The 20,069-nt window shown below is 42.1% G+C and overlaps 1 protein-coding gene across 1 annotated transcript in view; it reads right to left on the reverse strand.

The window, feature by feature from the left end:
- The window catches only part of FRMPD2 (FERM and PDZ domain containing 2), an 86,752-nt gene that overhangs the window by 40,360 nt on the left and 26,323 nt on the right, over positions 1-20,069 (reverse strand). The window contains exons 12-14 of the mRNA XM_047761810.1: positions 15,927-16,082; positions 9,990-10,175; positions 2,317-2,464 (exon numbers count right to left, since the gene is read on the reverse strand). Of these exons, the coding sequence (XP_047617766.1) occupies positions 2,317-2,464; positions 9,990-10,175; positions 15,927-16,082 (490 nt within the window). The remainder of the gene's footprint in view (positions 1-2,316; positions 2,465-9,989; positions 10,176-15,926; positions 16,083-20,069) is intronic.

Raw genomic sequence — 20,069 nt, forward strand, 5'->3', positions numbered from 1 at the left:
AGCACTGAGAAGAGGTCTGCGGTCCCACTCTGCCGTGCTGACAGAGCCTGCCTGATTTCATCCTGAATTTATGCACTCGTAAAAGCTCAATGATTTTTCTCTCTCCCCAGGGAAACAATATAACTATAAAGTAATGCTTGCTGAGGCAATTCACAGAAGAATGACTAAGAAACATTTGGAAATTCTCCAACTTCTCACCAGTCAAAGAAATGCCAAATGAAACAACGCTGAGAAAGCAGTTTTCCTTATCAAACAAACAAAGATAAACATGGTCATCTCTAGACCAGCAAGGATGCAGTGAAGCAGCCACAGTGATACTGGATGTGGGAATGGCACTCAGGAAGACAGCAGGGCCCTAAAAATGCCCCAGCCTTTGTACCTCAAATCCAACTGAGATCTAGCTGAAAGAAATAGTACGAGATACATGAATTTTCTCTTCCAAGGATGTTTACTGCAATATTACTTTTAATATTGAAAAGTGAAAAACAAAATTAAAATCAACATAGAAGAAGGATTAAGTACTGTATTTCCACACTAATCATCCCTTCATTCATTCAAAAAAAACATGTAATAACCATCTCCCACTCGACACACTTCTGTTCCATGGTGGAACCATAAAGGTATGAGGACCCGTCCCTGCTCTCCAGGAGCTCCCAGTCCACCGCAAACTGGAGGCTGGCATATCCACAAACAAAGGGGGCAGAACATTACAAGTAAGAAGATGGAGTCTGCACAAAAGAGGGAGTGGTCACCTCCACCTGAGAAGGGAGGATGTAGGCAGACAATCTGGGGGGACTTCAAGGAGGAGGTGGTTTGAACTTATTCTAGGAGAATCAGGCTCATCATGGCAGTTTGAGCCTGGAAGGAGGCAAGAAGAGCATTGCAGGAAGAGGCCAGGGAAATGTTAAATTTGCCCACACTACAATGATAATAGGATTTGCAGTTTGAGAGAATAGTGTATTATGAGCAAAACAGGCTTAAAAGGACTAATTTTCCTAGTAAGCCCATGGAGTCCTGATAAATATTTTATGTGCACTGATATCAGGCAATAAAATCGATGTTGGTGATGTTTCACACTCTGTCTCAGCATTGCAGGTAAGACACAATTAATTTACATTCATTATCTCCTGCTCCCTAGAAACATCATGGAATTGCTACTCTGCGATTTCCAAGAAATATTTAAATATTTATTCGGTATTGCTACAAATAGCATGCCACCTTTATTTTCTGTATTTGCTTCTCCATCTCAATGCTTAGCAATTTTGTTTTCTAGTTGATGCCCCACCCCAGGACCCCAGTGGCCCTGTGAGTCAGCTGGCAACAAAAAAAAACTCTCACAAGCAGAAGCTGCTGTTACTAGTCACATGGAGCCATGAACACCAGACATTCATTCTAGATGAGCTAAAAACAGCACGCGCATGCTCGCATGCGCACAAACACACACACACACACATACTCCCGATGGAGTGCAGCACAAACCTGCCAAATGGCAGTTGCTCAACGAGGACATCGAGGCCAGAGAGGGCAGGTAAGTTGTCCAAAGTCACACACGCAGCTAGTAAGCGGCACCGCTTTTGAGTCAGTTGGACACTAGGGTCCACATTCCAGTCTGGGAGTTCCCAAACTTTCATCTGCATCCAATCACCTGGGTTCCTTTTCAAATGCAGATTCTAAGTCAAGGGCCTGAAATCCTGTATCCCTAGTAAGCGCCCAGGTGCTGCACACTGGAGACCACTCTGAACATGAAGGGTGAAATCACTATATTATATTATTCCCTTCAATTTTGAAAAAAAAAATATGAATATAATCATCTTACTGATTACTGTTCTGAAGATTAAATGTCCAAAATCAGCCTCAGTGGGCTAAAATCAAGGTGTCATCAGGGCTACGCTCCCTCTGGAGACTTTGGGAGAGACTCTGACGCCTTTTCCTTTCTGGTTTCTAGAGGCTGCCTGCATTCCTTAGCTCCTACCCCATCTTCCTTCTTCAAAGCTACATGATAGCAACTCCCAACCTCTCTCTTTTTCTCTCTCTCTCTCATTCTGCCCCTTCTGCTTCCCTATTGTAAGGACTCTTGTTACTATATCGGGTCCACCCAGATAATCCAGAATAATATTCCCATCTCAGGACTTTTAACTTAGTCACTTCCGCCAAGTCCTTTTTGCCATGGAAGGTAATACATTCACAGGTTCCAGGGATTAGGACTTGCTATTGTTCTTTTTTCTAACTGAACAAACTGTGAGAAATCAATGGCAAACATGACACATCCAACTCAAAGCCAAATCTTTCTAGGTAGAGAAGACGGTGTCTACTCACTGGTTGTAACTCCAGGAGAGTTCATCTGAGCATTAAACCCATATTGGGCACAGCAGAGGCCCAGTAAATATTTACAGGTCTTGGCTGAATCGGTGACAAATGTGTGCTTTTTCCCAGTGATGCTGCTTGTGATCATGAACTTCTTTCGCTGAAGGAAACAAACACAGACTTTAATATATTGATCATTCTCACCCATCCACTGGAGCACAACTATCCAGAAAATAATAAATGCTGGAGCTTTCAGCTGGGTATCAATAGACATCTAGAAGTACATGGCAGATGTCATCTGACTATGGTCTAACATTTTTTCTTAAAGACAATCCCATTTTTACTTTTTTTCTTCATTCATAAATCAAATGTTTGTTTATTGGGCAATTGCTATCTGCCAAGGAGAGTGCTGGGAGAAAAGAATATCAGTGAGTTCAGCACAGCCTTGGCCCTCACCAAGGAGGGAATATAATACTCAGTGAGCACTGTGAAAGGCCATTCAATATCCCTATAGTTTTCATTGTCCAAACTCGCAGAAGATGAAGGCAAAAATCTCAGCTAACAGGGTTATAGAAAAGATAAAAGCACATCTTTAGTATCATTATTATATGCCAGGCTCTATTCTAAGTGCTTTCTAGGTCTTAATTCATTTCATCCTGGAAGGTACTGAATGAGGGATGTCCCATCATGATCTTTATACTACAGATGAGGGAACAGAGACTCCTCAGAACGCAGCTGGAACTGAGGTCACAACACCATGAACATTTCCCCACTTTTCTACTTTCAAGGACCACATATAAAGTGACAATATTTGTGAGTTCCCATAGTGGCTCAGCAGATACAAATCTGACTATCATCCATGGAGACACAGGTTTGGTCCCTGGCCTCAATCAGTGGGTTAAGGATCTGGCGTTGCCATGAGCTGTGGTGTGGGCCACAGATTAGGCTCGGATCCCATGTTGCTGTGGCTGTGGCCAGCAGCTGCAGCTCTGATTTCACCTCCAGACTGGGAAACTCCATGTGCCATGGGTGAGGCCCTAAAAAAAAAAAAAAAAAAAAAGACGAATGACGATATTTGTACAGCTCACTGGAATAAACTGAGGAAGATTATCTATATGGGGTTCTCTGTATGGAGCTTCCTGGAGGAAAAAAATCTGTAACTTTGTTCAATATACAATTCTAATAAGAACAATAAAATGCAAAGTAATACAGATTCTATTAAATATGAGTGTATATATAATTTCCAAATAAAAATCACTATTCTAGATATTGCAGTAAGAATCTTGAGCTTGTTCCTTTAAGATAACTTTATAAAAAGAGGATTTATGCTTGAAAGGAGTCCCTGAAATCCTGATCCTCATTAATGCTGATCCATTTTAATTCATGATAGTCACTGTTCCTAAGAAACCCCATTCACACAGTCAGATAGGGCAGATAACTATTCATTGCTTTTCCTCTGAGAAACTCCTTTTTACCATTAACCTAATTTCAAATAATTGAAGCTTCTCTAAATATTCTTTTATTAACAAATGCAATGTTGAACCTCCTTATACTAATGTGAATGGATCTGGAGACCAACTAAACTATACTGTATCCAGTGGGCTTTTTTGTATGTTTGTTTTGTCTTTTTGTCTTTTCTAGGGCCACTCCCATGGCATATGGAGTTTCCCAGGCTAGGGGTGAAATCAGAGCTGTAGCCACCAGCTTAGGCCAGAGCCACAGCAACTCTGGATCCGAGCTGCATCTGCAACCTCCACCACAGCTCACGGCAACCCCGGATCCTTAACCCACTGAGCAGGGCCAGGGATTGAACCCACAACCTCATGGTTCCTAGTAGGATTTGTTAACCACTGCGCCACGACGGGAACTCCTGTATCTAGTGTTTTTATACCATGCAATTTCTCAGACATTCATAAACACTGTCCTACTAGCCTTACAAATTCTTTCTTAGTATTCAAATTATAATAATGACTAAACTCCACTTGCTGATCATTTTACCCACTTTTCTGAAGCTGAGTATTTGCTTAAACTCTATCCACTTTGTCAATATGCATTGATATGCTTTCATACAGCCTTGGCAAGTTTATACTAAAATGGGTATTAAAATTTTTAGATAAGTCATTTTTTTTAAATTGAATATCCCTTCTTAAACAAATCTGAAAAAAGAGAATGGGAGTTCCCATTGCGGTGCAGTGGAAACGAATCTGACTAGGAACCTTGAGGTTGTGGGTTTGATCCCTGGCCTCGTTCAGTGGGTTAAGGATCCCTTATTGCCGAGAGCTGTGGTGCAGGTCGCAGATGCGGCTCGGATCTGGCATTGCTGTGGCTGTGGCATAGGCCGGCAGCTACAGCTCTGATTAGACCCCTAGCCTGGGAACCTCCATATGCCATGGGTATGGCCCTAAAAGATGAAAAAGAAAAGAAAGAAAAAAAGGAGAATATTTCACAAACACACCCACACACCTTTGTTTCAGCTCTAAACTCTTGGCAAACTCTTGTCCTTTTGGGCCCAGTGCTCTCAGGTATTAAACACCCCAGAGAGGGATGTTTTTCGAGCTTCATTTCAGCATTGACTATAGTTGTTTGGATTTTTTTTTTTTTTTTTTGCCATTTTGATAACGTCATTTAATGGGAAATTCATATCTGCAAGTCAGCTTTTACAGAGGCAAGCTGCTCTATGAATCAGCTGATGTATAACTTGAATTGCAAGGTTTTTAGCACAAATACGAAAAATGTATTTCCGCCCCTGTGGTTGCAGAACAAAAATACTTGGTGCCTCTGTAACATCATGTTTGTTTCAAAGCATTGGTTTACCATTTCAAATATTTCATCCCCTGTAGTTTTATTGCTGTCACTGTTTGTTTGCAGGCTACTTTGTTGCTTTGGTTTGATACATCTTTGCAGAATAATAATATTCTTCCAGACAGAAAGGGATGTGCCCTGAAGCAAATGAAACTGAAGCTCCAGGCCCCCACTTGGGAAGGCCATTTCTTGGCAGGGACCCGGCAATGTCTTCATATGTGTTTGTAAAATGTGGAAAGCAGGACACCTTCGCCTCAACCATCAAGACCACTGACTTCTTTCCACTGCAACGCAGTCTCACTTATCTCACCATAGGCAACATTAGCTGGTGTAGCAGCAGATCCCACTAAAGAGAAGTTGAGATGGGGCTACATTAAGTGTAGATTTAGTGGGATTTTTTTATGTGGTTTGCCATCTCTTCCGCCATAGTTTATTGCCAGCCATCCCAGAATATTCTTTCCATTGACCCAACTGACCCCAAGTCTCAGCATAAATATACAGGGCCAGCGTCCATGTGAAACTGACCATGTCCTACAATACCAGCACCAGAAATACGTGATGTCAGGGCCAGAGGGGAATAAGCTTTGAAATGCACAGGCCAGGAGTTCCTGTCGTGGCTCAGTGGTTAACAAACCTGACTAGGATCCATGAGGACACAGGTTCACTCCCTGGCCTCGCTTAGTGGGTTGGGGATCTGGCATTGCCGTGAGCTGTGGTATAGTTCACAGATGTGGGTCAGATCTCTAGTTGTTGTGGCTGTGGCGTAGGCTGGCAGCTAAAGCTCAGATTCAACCCCTAGCCTGGGAACCTCCATGTGCCACAGGTGTGGCCCTAAAAAGACAAAAGACAAAAAAAAAAGTAAAAGAAATGCACAGGCCAGAGGCCATTCTGCAGGAAATATTTTCAACCATCAGCAAAGAAAACCTGTAATTTCATTCTCAAAAACACCTAATTAAGTGGAAGTTTTATCCTATCAGGGACATCCTTTATAATTGTATATACTACCTTATCAATAGAGCACATAATTTTTGTTCTTTTTTTGATGAGAATCACACAGCATGGAATTTATTGGATTTTCCTGTGTTGGTACCACAGAAACCCACCCTTCAAAGGGCAAGCCCATCTCTGCTGCAAAGCTGCATGTTTTATGCATCTTATCAACAATAAAAACAACTTCCAATCAGCCACGCTAAAAGTAACACTAAATTATATTTCTCTTCTCTGTAGAGATAATATTATTACAGAAGTATCATCATATGGAAAAGTCATCAGAGTGTACGCCACCAAAAATTCGAAAGGAAAAAAAGAATTATGGAGTTTATCAGGGAGTTCATTAATAAGAATATTATTTTTTTGGCTTTTGTGATTTTGCAAGTTCGAGTTTTTTAAAATTCACAAGTTTTACCAGCTTACATGCCCACCAGCAGTGCAGGAGGGTTCCCTTTTCTCCACACCCCCTCCAGCATTTGTTATTTGTGGATTTATTAATGATGGCTGGTGTGAGGTGGTATCTTGTGGTAGTTTTGATTTTCATTTCTCTAATAATCAGGAATGTTGAGCATTTTTTCATGTGCTTGTTGGCCATCTGTATATCTTCCTTGGAGAAATGTCTGTTCAGGTCTTTTGTCCATTTTTCAATTGGGTTGTTAGCTTTTTTGCTATTGAGTTGTATAAGCTGTTTGTATATTTTAGAGATTAAGCCCTTGTCAATTGCATCACTTAAAACTATTTTCTCCCATTCTGTTAAATTGTCTTTTTGTTTTCTTTTTGGTTTCCTTTTCGATGCAAAAGCTTGTCAGTTTGATTAGGTCCCATTGGTTTATTTTTGCCTTTATTTCTGTTGCTTTGGGAGACTGACCTGAGAAAACATTTGTAAGGTTGATGTCAGAGAATGTTTGGCCTATGTTCTCTTCCAGGAGTTTGATGGTGTCTTGTCTTATATTTAAGTCTGTAGGCCATTATGAGTTTATTTTTGTGCATGGTGTGAGGGGTTAATAGATGCAGATTATTGCCTTTGGAATGGATTAGCAATGAGATCCAGCTGTGTAGCACTGGGAACTATGTCTAATCACTTATGATGGAGCATGACAATGTAAGAAAAAAGAATGTATTTCCTACTGGGTCACCATGCTGTAGAGTAGGAAAAAAAAATATTGGGGAAATAAAAATTAATTACAATAAAATAAAATAAAATAAAATTCACAAGTTGTAGTGATGACTTTTCTTATTCTAAATGAACATTTACTTGAAAACCTTGCTTGTATTTGGAACTTTACGTTCTTGTTCTTTAAGAGAGCCCTTCAAAGCCTGTATTCTCCCAGCTTTCATGCATTTCTCTTCAGACATTTTGATTACTGCTAATACCCAAGAACAGTTACTACCGTGGGAAGGTTCATCATTCTACAATGAAGAGAATTTCTTGATTGAATAATCTTCTGAATTGATGTTTCTGCCACAGGCAGCCTGCCAGTACACCTACAAACCATAGTCATTGAAAAGTGGCATTTTTCTCTACTTCCTTTGCTACTTCTCTCCAGGCTGGCAAAACAAATGTCTGCAATTGTCTGAAGGATTTGGGTTTCCACTATTAATTAAGCAAATTTGAAACCAGCTTCCTGAGCTCATTCTTGTATTGTTTGTGGAGTTTCCATTTTGTGCTTGCAGAAGCGTGAAGAGTTCAAGTCATTTTCTGAGTAAGAGGCCAGGATTGTGGCAAGCAGCTGGGGACATTACTTCCCATGATAACTTTTCCACTTAAAAAAAAAAGGATATTTATGCTGAGAAAGAGGCTGGTCATCAGGACATGGAAATCGTATTAGTGACAAGGGTGTTTTTAAGCTACTAAATTTGTTTTGTGAACTTGATGACTTTCCAGCTTTAATCAAGAAATTGTGGTCCTGGGGGAAATAAATATCTGTAAAAAACCAACTTAAATATAAAATCCTTAAGAGGACTGTTAAATGTTATGGCTTCAAAAAATTCTATTTTTCAAAATTACTTTGGAGGTTATCTGCATTTTTATAAATATTGTATAAACATGGAGTTCCCATCGTATGGCTCAGTGGTTAACAAATCCGACCAGGAACCATGAGGTTGTGGGTTCGATCCCTGGCCTTGCTCAGTGGGTTAAGGATCTGGTGTTGCCATGAGCTGTGGTGTAGTTTGCAGATGCGGCTCGGATCCTGCGTTGCTGTGGCTCTGGCATAGGCTGGTGGCTACAGCTCTGATTCGACCCCTAGCCTGGGAACCTCCATATGCCACAGGAGCTGCCCAAGAAATGGAAAAAAGACAAAAATAAATAAATAAATAAAATTTTAAAAAATATTGTATAAACAAATTACACTGAGAATTTTGAACAATTAAACATGAGCTAAAGACAATAGGAAGTAGTGCAATAGTACTGAATTAACTCAATAATTAAAATTCTTCAAATACTTTTTCAATTGAATTAAAATAATTTGACTCATTACAATTTTCACAAATACAAATGCCAATTACTTTTAGATATGATTAAATATACTTAGGAAAAAAATCTGTTTCCTGAAATTATAAAGGCCACTTCAACAAACATAATTAAATTATGCAAAATTATTATTTAGTTTTAGATGTGATCTATTTCCCTAAAGACAAACAACACTGTATTATGAAATCCTTTCAAGAACCATACTTTAATAATACACTAACTTTAACAGCCAAGATGGGAGAAACACAAGAAACACTGAGAAAATGAATAAAACCAATTGTGTTCCACTTAGGAATCTCTACCATCTGCTAATGATAACAAAACAAAAATCAAAGAATCAGACGATGAAAAAAAAAATCTAGGAAAAAATTTTAACCCACAAGGGAAAATAAGAGAAAAAGAAAAACTAACACTTTTCTTGGGCCCAAAGAACTTCATGTTTTATAATGAAATCATTGCTGAAGTAATGGCGCACTGACTGGGATGACCCACGGGGCAGGCGGGTAGATTAGTGACTGGAGCATTCTCTGCTCTAGGGACACACACAAGGTTTTTAATGCCAAATTTATTGTAACTAAATTCAGGAAGGATAAATGCTCATGCAAATGGTGTTCAAATGTTATTTCAAACATTGTACATTTAATAGGGGTTTTTGGTTTTCAAAATGGCTCTCAAGATTTGCACACTCGTAGCCCATGGCAGACAAGCCAGAAATGCCTCAATGCAATGTGGTGCAGAGAGAAAATTAAAATACAAGGAAGGAGTTTCTGTCATGGCTCAGCGGTAATGAGCCCGACTAGTATCCATAATGAGAGGGTTCAATCCCTGGCTTCGCTCAGTGGGTTAAGGATCTCGCATTGCCGTGAGATGTGGTGTAGGTCACAGAGGCAGGTCAGATCCCACATTGCTGTGGCTGTGGCAGGCAGCAGGTGCACCTCCAATTCGCCCCTAGCCTGGGAATTTCCATATGCCATGGGTGCAGCCCTCAAAAGCAATAAATAAATAAATAAATAAATAAATAAATAAATAAATAAATAAATAAATAAGGAAAATGTTTCAAAACCCTGCAGGCTCCACTGCACCTACTGTCCATTCTCCCTCATCTCCCACCTCCAACCTTGCTCTCAGTAGTTTCTCCAAATTAAGAGAACCTCACCCAAAGGGAAAGTATAATCTTTTAGGCCAATGGCTGTCCATAGGAGTGACGGGGAACTGGGTGAGGGACGGCAGAGAAGAAATGACCTCTGGAAACCCTCAAATCCTCTGGCTGACTTCTTCCAAATATGTCCTAGTCATCAGAGTACAGTGGTCAGGCAGAGCCCTTATCTTCTTAGGAGATCATCTGACGCATTGCTCCTTTAAAGGGTAACAGATCAAAGGAAAATGAAGCCTGGGTCATTAGCAACCGAGTGACACTCACATAAGCTAAAATCTTTTCAATTTCTCTCCACTGAAACCGTAAAGTTGCAATTCTGCTGTTGTTTCTCACTTCGTATACTATGACACCCTTGGCGCAGATCCCCAAGGCCATCTCCTCCTCTGGCTTTGTCTTCTCTGGGAGAACATGGTAAACCAGCACACCATACTCTGGGAGCTGCTGAGTGACCTGGAATGAGAAAAAGGCCAATTTAGAAGAGACAGGCACACTGGTCTAAAATAATGGATTTCAAAGCATTTCATGAAAAATACTTTAACATATATTCCGGAAAAAAAAAAAAAAAAAGAGTAGCATTGCCAAATAAGTTTCGGGAACACTGAGCTAAACAGATCTCCTCACTACATAAGGTTTCTGCCCCTTTAATATAGTAGCTTTTTTTTTTTTTTGCCTTTTCTAGGGCTGCTCCCAAGGCATATGGAGGTTCCCAGGCCAGGGGTCGACTCAGAGCTGTAGCCACCAACCTACACCAGAGCCACAGCAATGCAGGATCTGAGCTGCATCTGCAACCTACACCACAGCTCATGGCAATGCTGGATCCTTAACCCACTGAGCAAGGCCAGGGATTGAACCCGAAACCTCATGGTTCCTAGTTGGATTTGTTAACCACTGAGCCATGATGGGAACTCCTGCATTTTTCTATTTTATTAACCCAAGGGACATTTTCCTGATGGAGTACCTTAAGACACCTAGAACAGAGTTATTATGAAAATGGTACAGTGAGTAATAACATTCTGAGTCATCTCAAAGTAAGGATTCCTTTTCCCAAAGTCTGCCGTAGTATTATCTGGTACAGCCCTTCATTTCACAGATGGAGAAACCGAGACCCAGGCACAGAAAGCAGGCTTCCAAATGACTAGCATCATTGTTCAAGCAAGATGAGCATCCTGTGGAGAAAATGACCAGTCACTGGCACTTCTCACCACTTGGTGGGTGGGGACCCCACAGCCCAAGACTTGTCTTCAGTTTACCAGATTAGGAGATAGAATTTTGTCAGAGCTGGGGACTGCATCAGGCCAACCACCTTCTTAAGAGGCTAGAGTATAAACCTAATGCACAGGATTGCAGGTCTTAATGGTAATCACACCTCTCGTCCCTTCTCTACCATCTTCATCTTCACCTGGAAGACTCCAGTCCTCCTCAGAAGGTTGATGCACCTGGGCTCACAGTGGGGATGTGCTGCTCCAGGCATTTGAAACCTTCTCAGAAGGGTTTCATTGGTGAGATTTGATATCTCATCTCTATGCCTGAGCAGAGGGCTCTCTTCCTATCCAACCTCTCTCATTCCTGGGCTGGGCCACAAAAATGAAGACAAAGTATGGCTTTGGAGAGCTCCTTTTTCAGTCTCCTTGCTGACCTTTCTTCTTCTGCTGAGAAAGAATCGGTGCAAATAGGTTATGCTGCCTCACATGATCTTGACTAAGTGTCTGGAGCCTGGACTTCCCTGCTTCCTTTTAACTTTGGAGAGACCCTGCCACCACACCATCACCATCATCACCCAAAACATTTGTTGGACACTGGTGCTAAAATTGCTGATGGCCAGACCAGGCATATGCTTAAAAGATGACAAAGCAGGACCATCTCAAAATAATTACATAAATTCTTTTAAAGAATTTGATGTGATATTTCTTTACCATTTTTTTTTTTTGGTCTTTTTGCCTTTTTGTCTTTTCTAGGGCCACACCCATGGCATATGGAGGTTCCCAGGCTGAGGGTCTAATCAGAGCTATAGCAACCAGCCTATGCCAGAGCCATAACAACATGGGATCCAAGCCATGTCTGCGACCTACACCACAGCTCACAGCAATGCTGGATCCTTAACCCACCGAGCAAGGCCAGGGATCAAACCCGCAACCTTATGGTTCCTAGTCAGATTCGTTAACCACTGCACCACAACAGGAACTCCTGATGTGATATTTCTAAAATTTTAAAAAAATTAAATCATGAAAGTCATCATCATTAGAATAGAGATGCCTTTGCTAGACTTGCTTACATTTTTAAAAAATGTTTAGTAATTCTTATAATTTTTAAATTATATAGAGAGGGATATGACGCTGAAGTGCCTGGAGCCACAGAATTCTTAAATGGCCAAGTGTCATTCTAAACATTCCCCATGTGCTATTTTATTTAACCTTCACAGTTATCATAAGAGATAGGTGTAGCTATCTCTTTTCAAAGTAGCAAATGGTACACGGGACACTTAAGTATCTGTCAAAGTTCCCACTTAGAAGCCAGGAGTGAAAACATGACCCTGTTTGCTTCTGAGACTTCACTCTTAAATAAAATACAGAGTCTCCATAAAGTCTGGAAACATGAATAAATATATATAATATCATCAAGGGCATTTTCAACCTGTAAAAAAATGTAAGTCCTACTACCTCTGCTAGGGAACCCTCTGTCGCACCTCTCCTCATCTGCTTTGTGTTGCACTGATTTTCCATGTGCTTGGGGCCATCTCACTGCTTTCCCCTTATCTCTGCAGCGGGCAGCAAAGCTGAGACTGGACCCAGGCTTTCCTGGCTCTCAACACACACAGCACCCTTGTTATCCTGCAAACTGTCGGAATAATTGCAATGTTTCCAGATATTCTTCAAGAGGTTTACAACAGTTCATCTCCTTTGACTCTACCATTCCACTCCTGGGAATCTAGCCACAAACACTTGATCAGATTTGCAGAGTTGGGTTGGGGGGGACTAGTTCCTGGTGTTAAATGGTTTCCTAAAGGCAGTACCACTTCTTAAAAGGGATTATCAGGCAGGCTTTACAAAGGATATTTACAAAGCATCTGTAATTACCTGAGTGAGAAATGCATATGATTTAATGCTAAGCGGGGAAAAAACTACAGAGTACAACCAGTATGATTTCAACAGCAAAAACAATAAAAAAGTGATTTTTAACATATTACATATTGCAACCTCTGGTTATGTGAGAAAATGGTACCATGGCTGAAGAAGTTTGGAAAACACTGAGTTAACCTTGAACAGGTTGTTCTGGATAAATATGCTAATATAGCCGTGAGTTTTTCAGACAGAGTATGTTATTCAGCAGTATCCAAACTGGACTTCCGCCAACTCTCTTTCTAGTGTGAGATGATGAACTAGCAGAATTAGTCATCAGTGAACCGGAGGCCAGCAGGCACCATCTGATAATGGAAAAGAAAGCCACAAGGAGCTATAATTAAATAATCCAGTGACTATTTATGGAGTAACTGGGCTCTCTGCTGGACTCTGGGGATTCAAGGCCCTCCAGACATTTACAACCTAGTAGAGCAGACAAGAAATGAAAGAAATAACCACAATGCAGAGTGTCAGCAATATATACCAACCATGTTTAAAATGTTCTTAACCTTCGACCCTGTAATTCCACTCAAGAGAGGCTATGCCCAAGAAATAGGCAGAAATGCAGCTAAAGACTTATATGGAAAAAAATACTAATCTTAGTATTGTTTAAAATAGTCCCATATTTAAAACAACTTATGTGCCAGAATATCAAGAAAAAAATTAAGGTATACCATACATTGATTCAAAATAAAGTTGCAAAATTTTAGTGAGAGAGGATTATTTAAAAAACACAAAACTGATTGCATACTATAAACCCAGTTTTAAATATATATGTATGTATACTGAACATACAGAAGACTGAAGGAAGAATATACCCAAATGTAATTGTACTGTCTCCAGGGCAGAATCATGAGCAAATGGTTATTTTTATAATCATGGAGGAAAGGGCCTGGTTAGCAAACATCGGTCCTAACAGGAAGGGTCACAATGTGGCCTGGGGGTTACCAAGCCCTCTCTAGTACTGTGGATGGGTGCGGCATCAGCAAGCCCAACCAACTTCCCAGGGGAACCACGAAAGCTGGTGTTCCTTGATATTGGAAGATTGCATGCAGTAAAATCAAATCTATCCAATGTTTTCCGTCAAGAGATCCCATCGTGGCTCAGCGGGAACAAATCTGGCTAGTATCCACGAGGACACAGGTTCAATCCCTGGCCTTAGTCAGTGGGTTAAAGATCTGGCATTGCCTTACTGTGTTGCCATGAGCTGTGGTGTAGGGCACAGATGAGGCTTGGATCCTGCATTGCTGTGGCTGTGGTATAGGCTGGAGGTGAAAGCTCCAGTTCGACCCCTAGCCTGGGAATCTCTATATGCCGCAAGTGCAGCCCTAAAAAGACAAAAAAAAAAAAAAGACTAAAAAAAGTTTGGAGATTATCATACTAAGTGAAATAAGTCAGGCAGCAAGACATATTATATGATATCTCATATGTGATAGATAAAATGTAGAACAGATGAATTTACAAAATAGAAACAGACTCACAGACAGAAAACAAACTTATGGTTATCAAAAGGGAGAGGGAGGGAGGGAGGGATAAATTTGGAGTTTGGGATTAACACCCCGCTACATACAGCAAGGATTTACTGTATAGCACAGGAAACTATATTTAATATCTTGTCATAACCTATAATGGAAAAGAATTGGAAATATATATATGTGAATCACTTTGCTGTATACCTGAAACTAACACAATATTATAAATCAATTGTACTTCAATTTTTAAAAGATCCTTAAAAGATGTCCCATGTTTTTGCTTATGAGATGGTGGCTTCCTTTACAACCACTTGTCGTCCTTCAACCAGGGGAGGAACATAGTGAGTCCAGCACATTAAACCAGGGACTGGGCAGAGGCGGGCAGGCATCCTCTGCCTACAGGAGCCTCTGCAGTTCTGAGTCCTTGGTCTCTCCACTGGCTCTGCTGTCCTGTGGCCACTCTCCATCAGATGTGTGCTGAAGGCTTTGAAGTCCCTATTTGTCCCTCTATAAGAGAATGCTGCATCCTCTTAATGAGAAACAGGTGTGAAGGCTGGATTATGGAACATAGTGAGCGTCTTTCTGCCAGGGCTTCTCAAACAAAATGCTTGAGGGTTTACACTGTGCCACGTGTTGCAGAGAGTTCCAAGTGACCAATCCAAAAAAAAAAAAACAGACAGCCTTCACCTTGGCAGTTCTGCTTTCAAATGGCCATCTCTATTCCTGGCAAGAAAACACAGAATATTTCTATCTGTCTTGGGAGACTTTTGTCCAAAAATATATATAAATCCTGGAGTTTCCTTTTGAAACTACTTCCCAAGTCTAAAGGCCCCCGCAGGGACATCACCCTGGTGAAGCTGGAGGGCCTCCTCCCACGTGCCCCAAAGTTCCATCTGCACAGGCAGAGCGGCCACTCCCTCCCATCCTGCCATAGAGTAACTAATACTGTTATCGTTCTCATCAGGCAGTTGCTTGCCCCCAAGACTTGGGAGGCAGGAAGCATGTGCTTTCTATTTCCGTTTCCTATTGCGCCTGGCCGCTGCAGGTGTAAGTTGTGGAATGAGCAAAAGCTATTTGTCAGAGGCTCTAACACACAGTGATATTCTGTGCATGCCCATAAAAAAATATCACTGCTTTGGCTAAAGGGCCAAAGAGAAAGTGGACCAGAGCTGCACCCATATGTAAGGATGACACCATCTGTGCTGGGCTGAGAACAGTTGCCCAGAAGCCTGAAAACTTGAGATCTTCCAATGGCTTTGTTTTGGCTCACAATCAAGTTTTGTACTTCAGTTGACTCAAAAGTCTGTATGAGAAATGTAGTTTCCTCATTCATGGAATAGTGGCTGTGAGCTCCAAGGCTGAAGAAAGGCTCTGCCCCATACCCACCCAAGCCCATTAAATCCTACCCATTTGAGGGGATTATTTCCAATGCCTTCTGCTTCCAGAGGCTTCTCCTTGCCCCACAGGTCAATAGAGTTTCCTTCCTCCCAAAGTTTCAAGTCCTTTGCTCATACCCCCTCGTGGGTCAGAGCACATCCAACCCCAGAGAAGGGGATTGCTGACTGTGTATCCTTAAACACCAATGCACCCTCTAAAAAGTCCAAAAAGCTCACCCTCAAGAACTCCAGCTCTGCATCCTCTCCCCACAGCACAGGACTCAGACGGTGCATCTCTGAGACTTCAACCTGGACTCGGAGAGCCGTCATCCTCTCAATCAGACTTGCAGGGATGTAATCTTCAACGTGAAAATAGGCTTTACTCTCTACCTGCTGGAAAGATGCAGCAGAAAAGGAGCACAACCAAGACACCTCCTTTGGGACTCTGAGCAGAACAGAAGCCTATCTGCAGTCAAAACCCAGTTAGGGCCCCAGGGCAAGGATCCCTCTTTAAAGTACCCACTGGGATGTCATTTTCTACCATACTAGAGGTTGGGCCAAACCATGTGGCAAGAATAGAAGGGAGAGAGGAAAGGAATCACCCACCGTTGAGCCCCTTCTGTACACCAGGTGGTCCCCAGAACACATTAGCTCTTTCTATCCTCAAAGTGATCCTTTGAGGACAGTATCATTATTATTATTGCCAAGAAGATGAACAAAATGAACAAGAAAGGAAGTCATTCAACAAGTCCAAGGTCACACCACTTGCAAGTGACGAAAGTAAGATTTCATCCCCCAAAGCACTCCCAAGTTCCACGAAGCCACTCTACTTCCCAAAAGGCACAGAAAAACCCTGGCCCTAAAATTTTGTCTCTATATAATCATTTAGCATTTCTGTCTGCATATGCTCCTAGTGTACTGTCTCCTCTTACAAGGAAGGTCTTGGCTGTGGCACCATCTCTCCACAAGAAGGTGATCAAGAAGTTGCCCCCTGAACACAAGAAGATCTGACACCCCCATCCCACCCAAAGCCTGAACCTTCATCAAGTCTTCTCTTTTAGGAACTTGAGGCTTCAACCCCACCAGGAGTTGTGGGAATATATCATGACTTGGCATCACTTGCTGCCGGATGCTGGGTTCCCTGGTACAGACTCTGGGGAATGGAGAAGAATGCTTTAGAGCCATGGTCTTAAGGTTTGCTGTATGGAATGAGGAAGGCAGAGTATGGCAGCGGGAGAAGTTGACCCTTCCCTTATATTCTTGAATCAGCCCATCCTAGTCTCAGTCAGCCTCTTACCCCACAACCTAATCTTGGGCAAGGCAGTTCCTAACAGCTGAGGGCAACTGCCCATGAGGGAGGCAGCTGGGATGCCAAACCAACGTGATGAGGGACTCTGAAAGGAAGAGTAACATCCACTATGTCCCCAGGATCCTGGCAGGGCACAGGTCTGTCCCCATGTCTCAGGCTGTGGACTGAGAATTCTCCAGCTCAGGTCTGGGCCATGCCAGTTCCGAGCTCAGCTGAGAGACACAAAGGAAAAGAAGTTGCTTAGCAATCTAGTGCCTAAGAAAGCATTTAGGATGCTATTAGAATGGCCGGAACCCAGACCACTGACAACACCAAATGCTGACAAAGATGTGGAGCAACAGGAACTCTCATTCATTGCTGCTGGGAGTGCAAGATGGTAGTTGGAAGGCAGTTCTTCCATTTCTTATGAAATGAAACATACCCTTTCCATGTGATCCAGCAATCATGCTCCTTGGTATTTATGCAAAGGAAATGGAGACGTATGTCCACACAGAAACCTGCATGTTTACAGCAGCTTTATTCATAACTGCCAAAACTTGGAAGCAAACGCTATCTTTTGGTAGGTAAATGAATAAATAAACTCTGGTACATGCAGACAATGGAATAGTATTCAACACTAAAAGGAAATGATCTATCAAGTTGAAAAGACATGGAGGAAATGTGAACGCATATTACTAAGTGAAAGAAGCCAATCTGAAAAGGCTCCATACTGTATAATTCGAACTACATGATATTCTAAAAAGAGCAAAACTATGGAGACAATAAAAAGATCAGTGGTTGTCAGGGGCTAGGGGGAAGGGGATGAATCAGTGGAACATAGAGGATTTTTAGGGCAGTGAAACTACTCTGTATGATTCTGTAATAGTGAATATATGTCATTATGAGTTCATACAAACCCCACAATCCACAACACCAAGAGTTAATCTTAATGTTAGCTATGGACTCTGGGGGATAAAGGTATGTCCATGTGGGTTCATCAATTGCAATAAATGTACCATTCTGGTGGGGACATTGAAGTGAAGAGGCTATTCACATGTGGGGGCAAATGGGAAACCTCTCTACCTTACACTCAATTATTTTGTGAACCTCTGAAAAAAAAAGTTTATTAAACATTGTGTTAAGTGTTTAGGAAGTTCCCACTGTGGCGCAATGGGACCAGTGGTGTCTGCAGCACCAGGACACAGGTTCCATCCCCAGCCCAGCACAGTGGGTTAAAAGGATCCTGCATTGCCTCAACTCCAGCATAGGTTGCAACTGCTGCTGGGATCTGATCTCTGGCCCGGGAACTTCATATGCCACAGGGCAGCCAAAAAAGGAAAAAAAAAGTATTTAGGACCTTTGACCCAGCATCTCATTGCTAGGAATATGTCCTAGAGAAGTCAGAAACTAAAAAAGCTCCAACACAAACACTTATTTCTATGTCATTTATTTAAAAAAAGAAAGATCAAAAGCAACTGGAACCATAATGATAGAAGTTACCACTTTCATGGTGCCTCTAGGTGATGCCCAACAGTGAGAGAACAGGAATTCCTGTGGTGGTACAGCGGAAATGAATTTGACTAGGAGCCATGAGGACACAGGTTCGATCCCTGGCCTCATTCAGTGGGTGAAAGATCTAGCATTGCATGAGCTGTGTTGTAAGTTGCAGACATGGCTCAGATCCTGCACTGCTGTGGCTGTTACAGCTCTGATTCAACCCCTACCTGGGAACCTCCATATGCCACAGGTGCAGACCTAAAAAAAGCGAAAAAGAAAAAACAAACAAAAAACAAAAAAACAGTGAGAGAACAAATAAGTAAGCAAAGGTCCAGCCCTGCTGAGGTATAATTCATGGCCACACCAGTTGCTCACTAGACAGCCTGGGGAAATACATAACATCCAGTGAGAAAGCGGAATGCAAATCAAATGTGGCAATGTTTACAACTGCATAAAGTCCCATGTGTGATCAAAGGCTGAAAGAGAATGCACCCAGAGGAAGGTTGTTCTGCTGCAATGATGTGATTAAGGAGATTTATTTTTGGACCAAACTGTCTTTGTCTCCCTTTTTAAAATGCAAATGTAATCATGTTACTTCCCTGTTTAGAATTCATCAGTGGCTCCCAGTCTTTCACTCCAGCGGTTTCCAAATTTTTTTTTTTCCAGCGCCAGAACTATTTGTCAAACAAAATACCCACCCCTTAGAAGGGCACACAAAGTTCCTCCTGGATCTGACTGGCAGTGCCTCCCAGCGCATTAGCTAAACCTTCAGGGAAATCCCTGCGGCTCTGGACAGGCCAGCCTCCTCCTCCTGCCCACTCACTGACTCAGACACAGGGAGGGGCTCTCCACTCTGAGCCCCTCTAAGACCCTTTGCTGTGCCCACAGCAGTTCCTGGCACACAGCAAAGCAAGGCCCTAGAAGTGAATCCCGGCTGTGCTCTCACCAGCTTACCTATCCTCATAGAGGTGCAACTCTTCTAAAATTAAGTGGAAATAACACTGGCTTTGTAGGGTTGACACAGGCTTAGATGATGTGAGCATGGAGTAGGCCTTCTATATTAGGACTGAGTGAGTGGGTGCACAAATGAATGGGTGTGTGTATGCACATACAAACACACACACACACAAGGGGAAAGGTCTGCTTCAGGGGCGCTATATGGGGGCAGCAAAGAACATCTTGGAACCACAGTGGTCCCCAGAACAGCTGGAGAGGTTGTGGTCAGGCAGGATCTGGGAGAGAAGCCAGAGGTGAAGGATGAAATGGGGCTAAGGCAGGACCTGGGTGAGGCCAGTCAGAAACTCAACAGGCAACAGACACAGGGAGTTGCCAGAATGAGGCACCTCGAGACAAGTCTGGGCCCCTGGAGCCTTGAGGCAAATGATCCCATTAGAAGGATCTGGGCCTGAATGCTCCCAACTGCCTTCAGTGGACCCAGCCCACAGTTTCCACCAACCATCAGTCCTAGAATTAGGGTCTCAGGTTAAACACCATGTGTCTGAATCCATAGACTGAAAGTTACTCTTTTTTTTTTCTTTTCTTTTTTTTTTTTATAGCAGAGCACTCCCTATTCTGGAGTGGGGGAAGGGAAGCTT

Source organism: Phacochoerus africanus, chromosome 15 (assembly GCF_016906955.1).
Source record: "Phacochoerus africanus isolate WHEZ1 chromosome 15, ROS_Pafr_v1, whole genome shotgun sequence".
Lineage (NCBI taxonomy): Eukaryota > Metazoa > Chordata > Mammalia > Artiodactyla > Suidae > Phacochoerus > Phacochoerus africanus.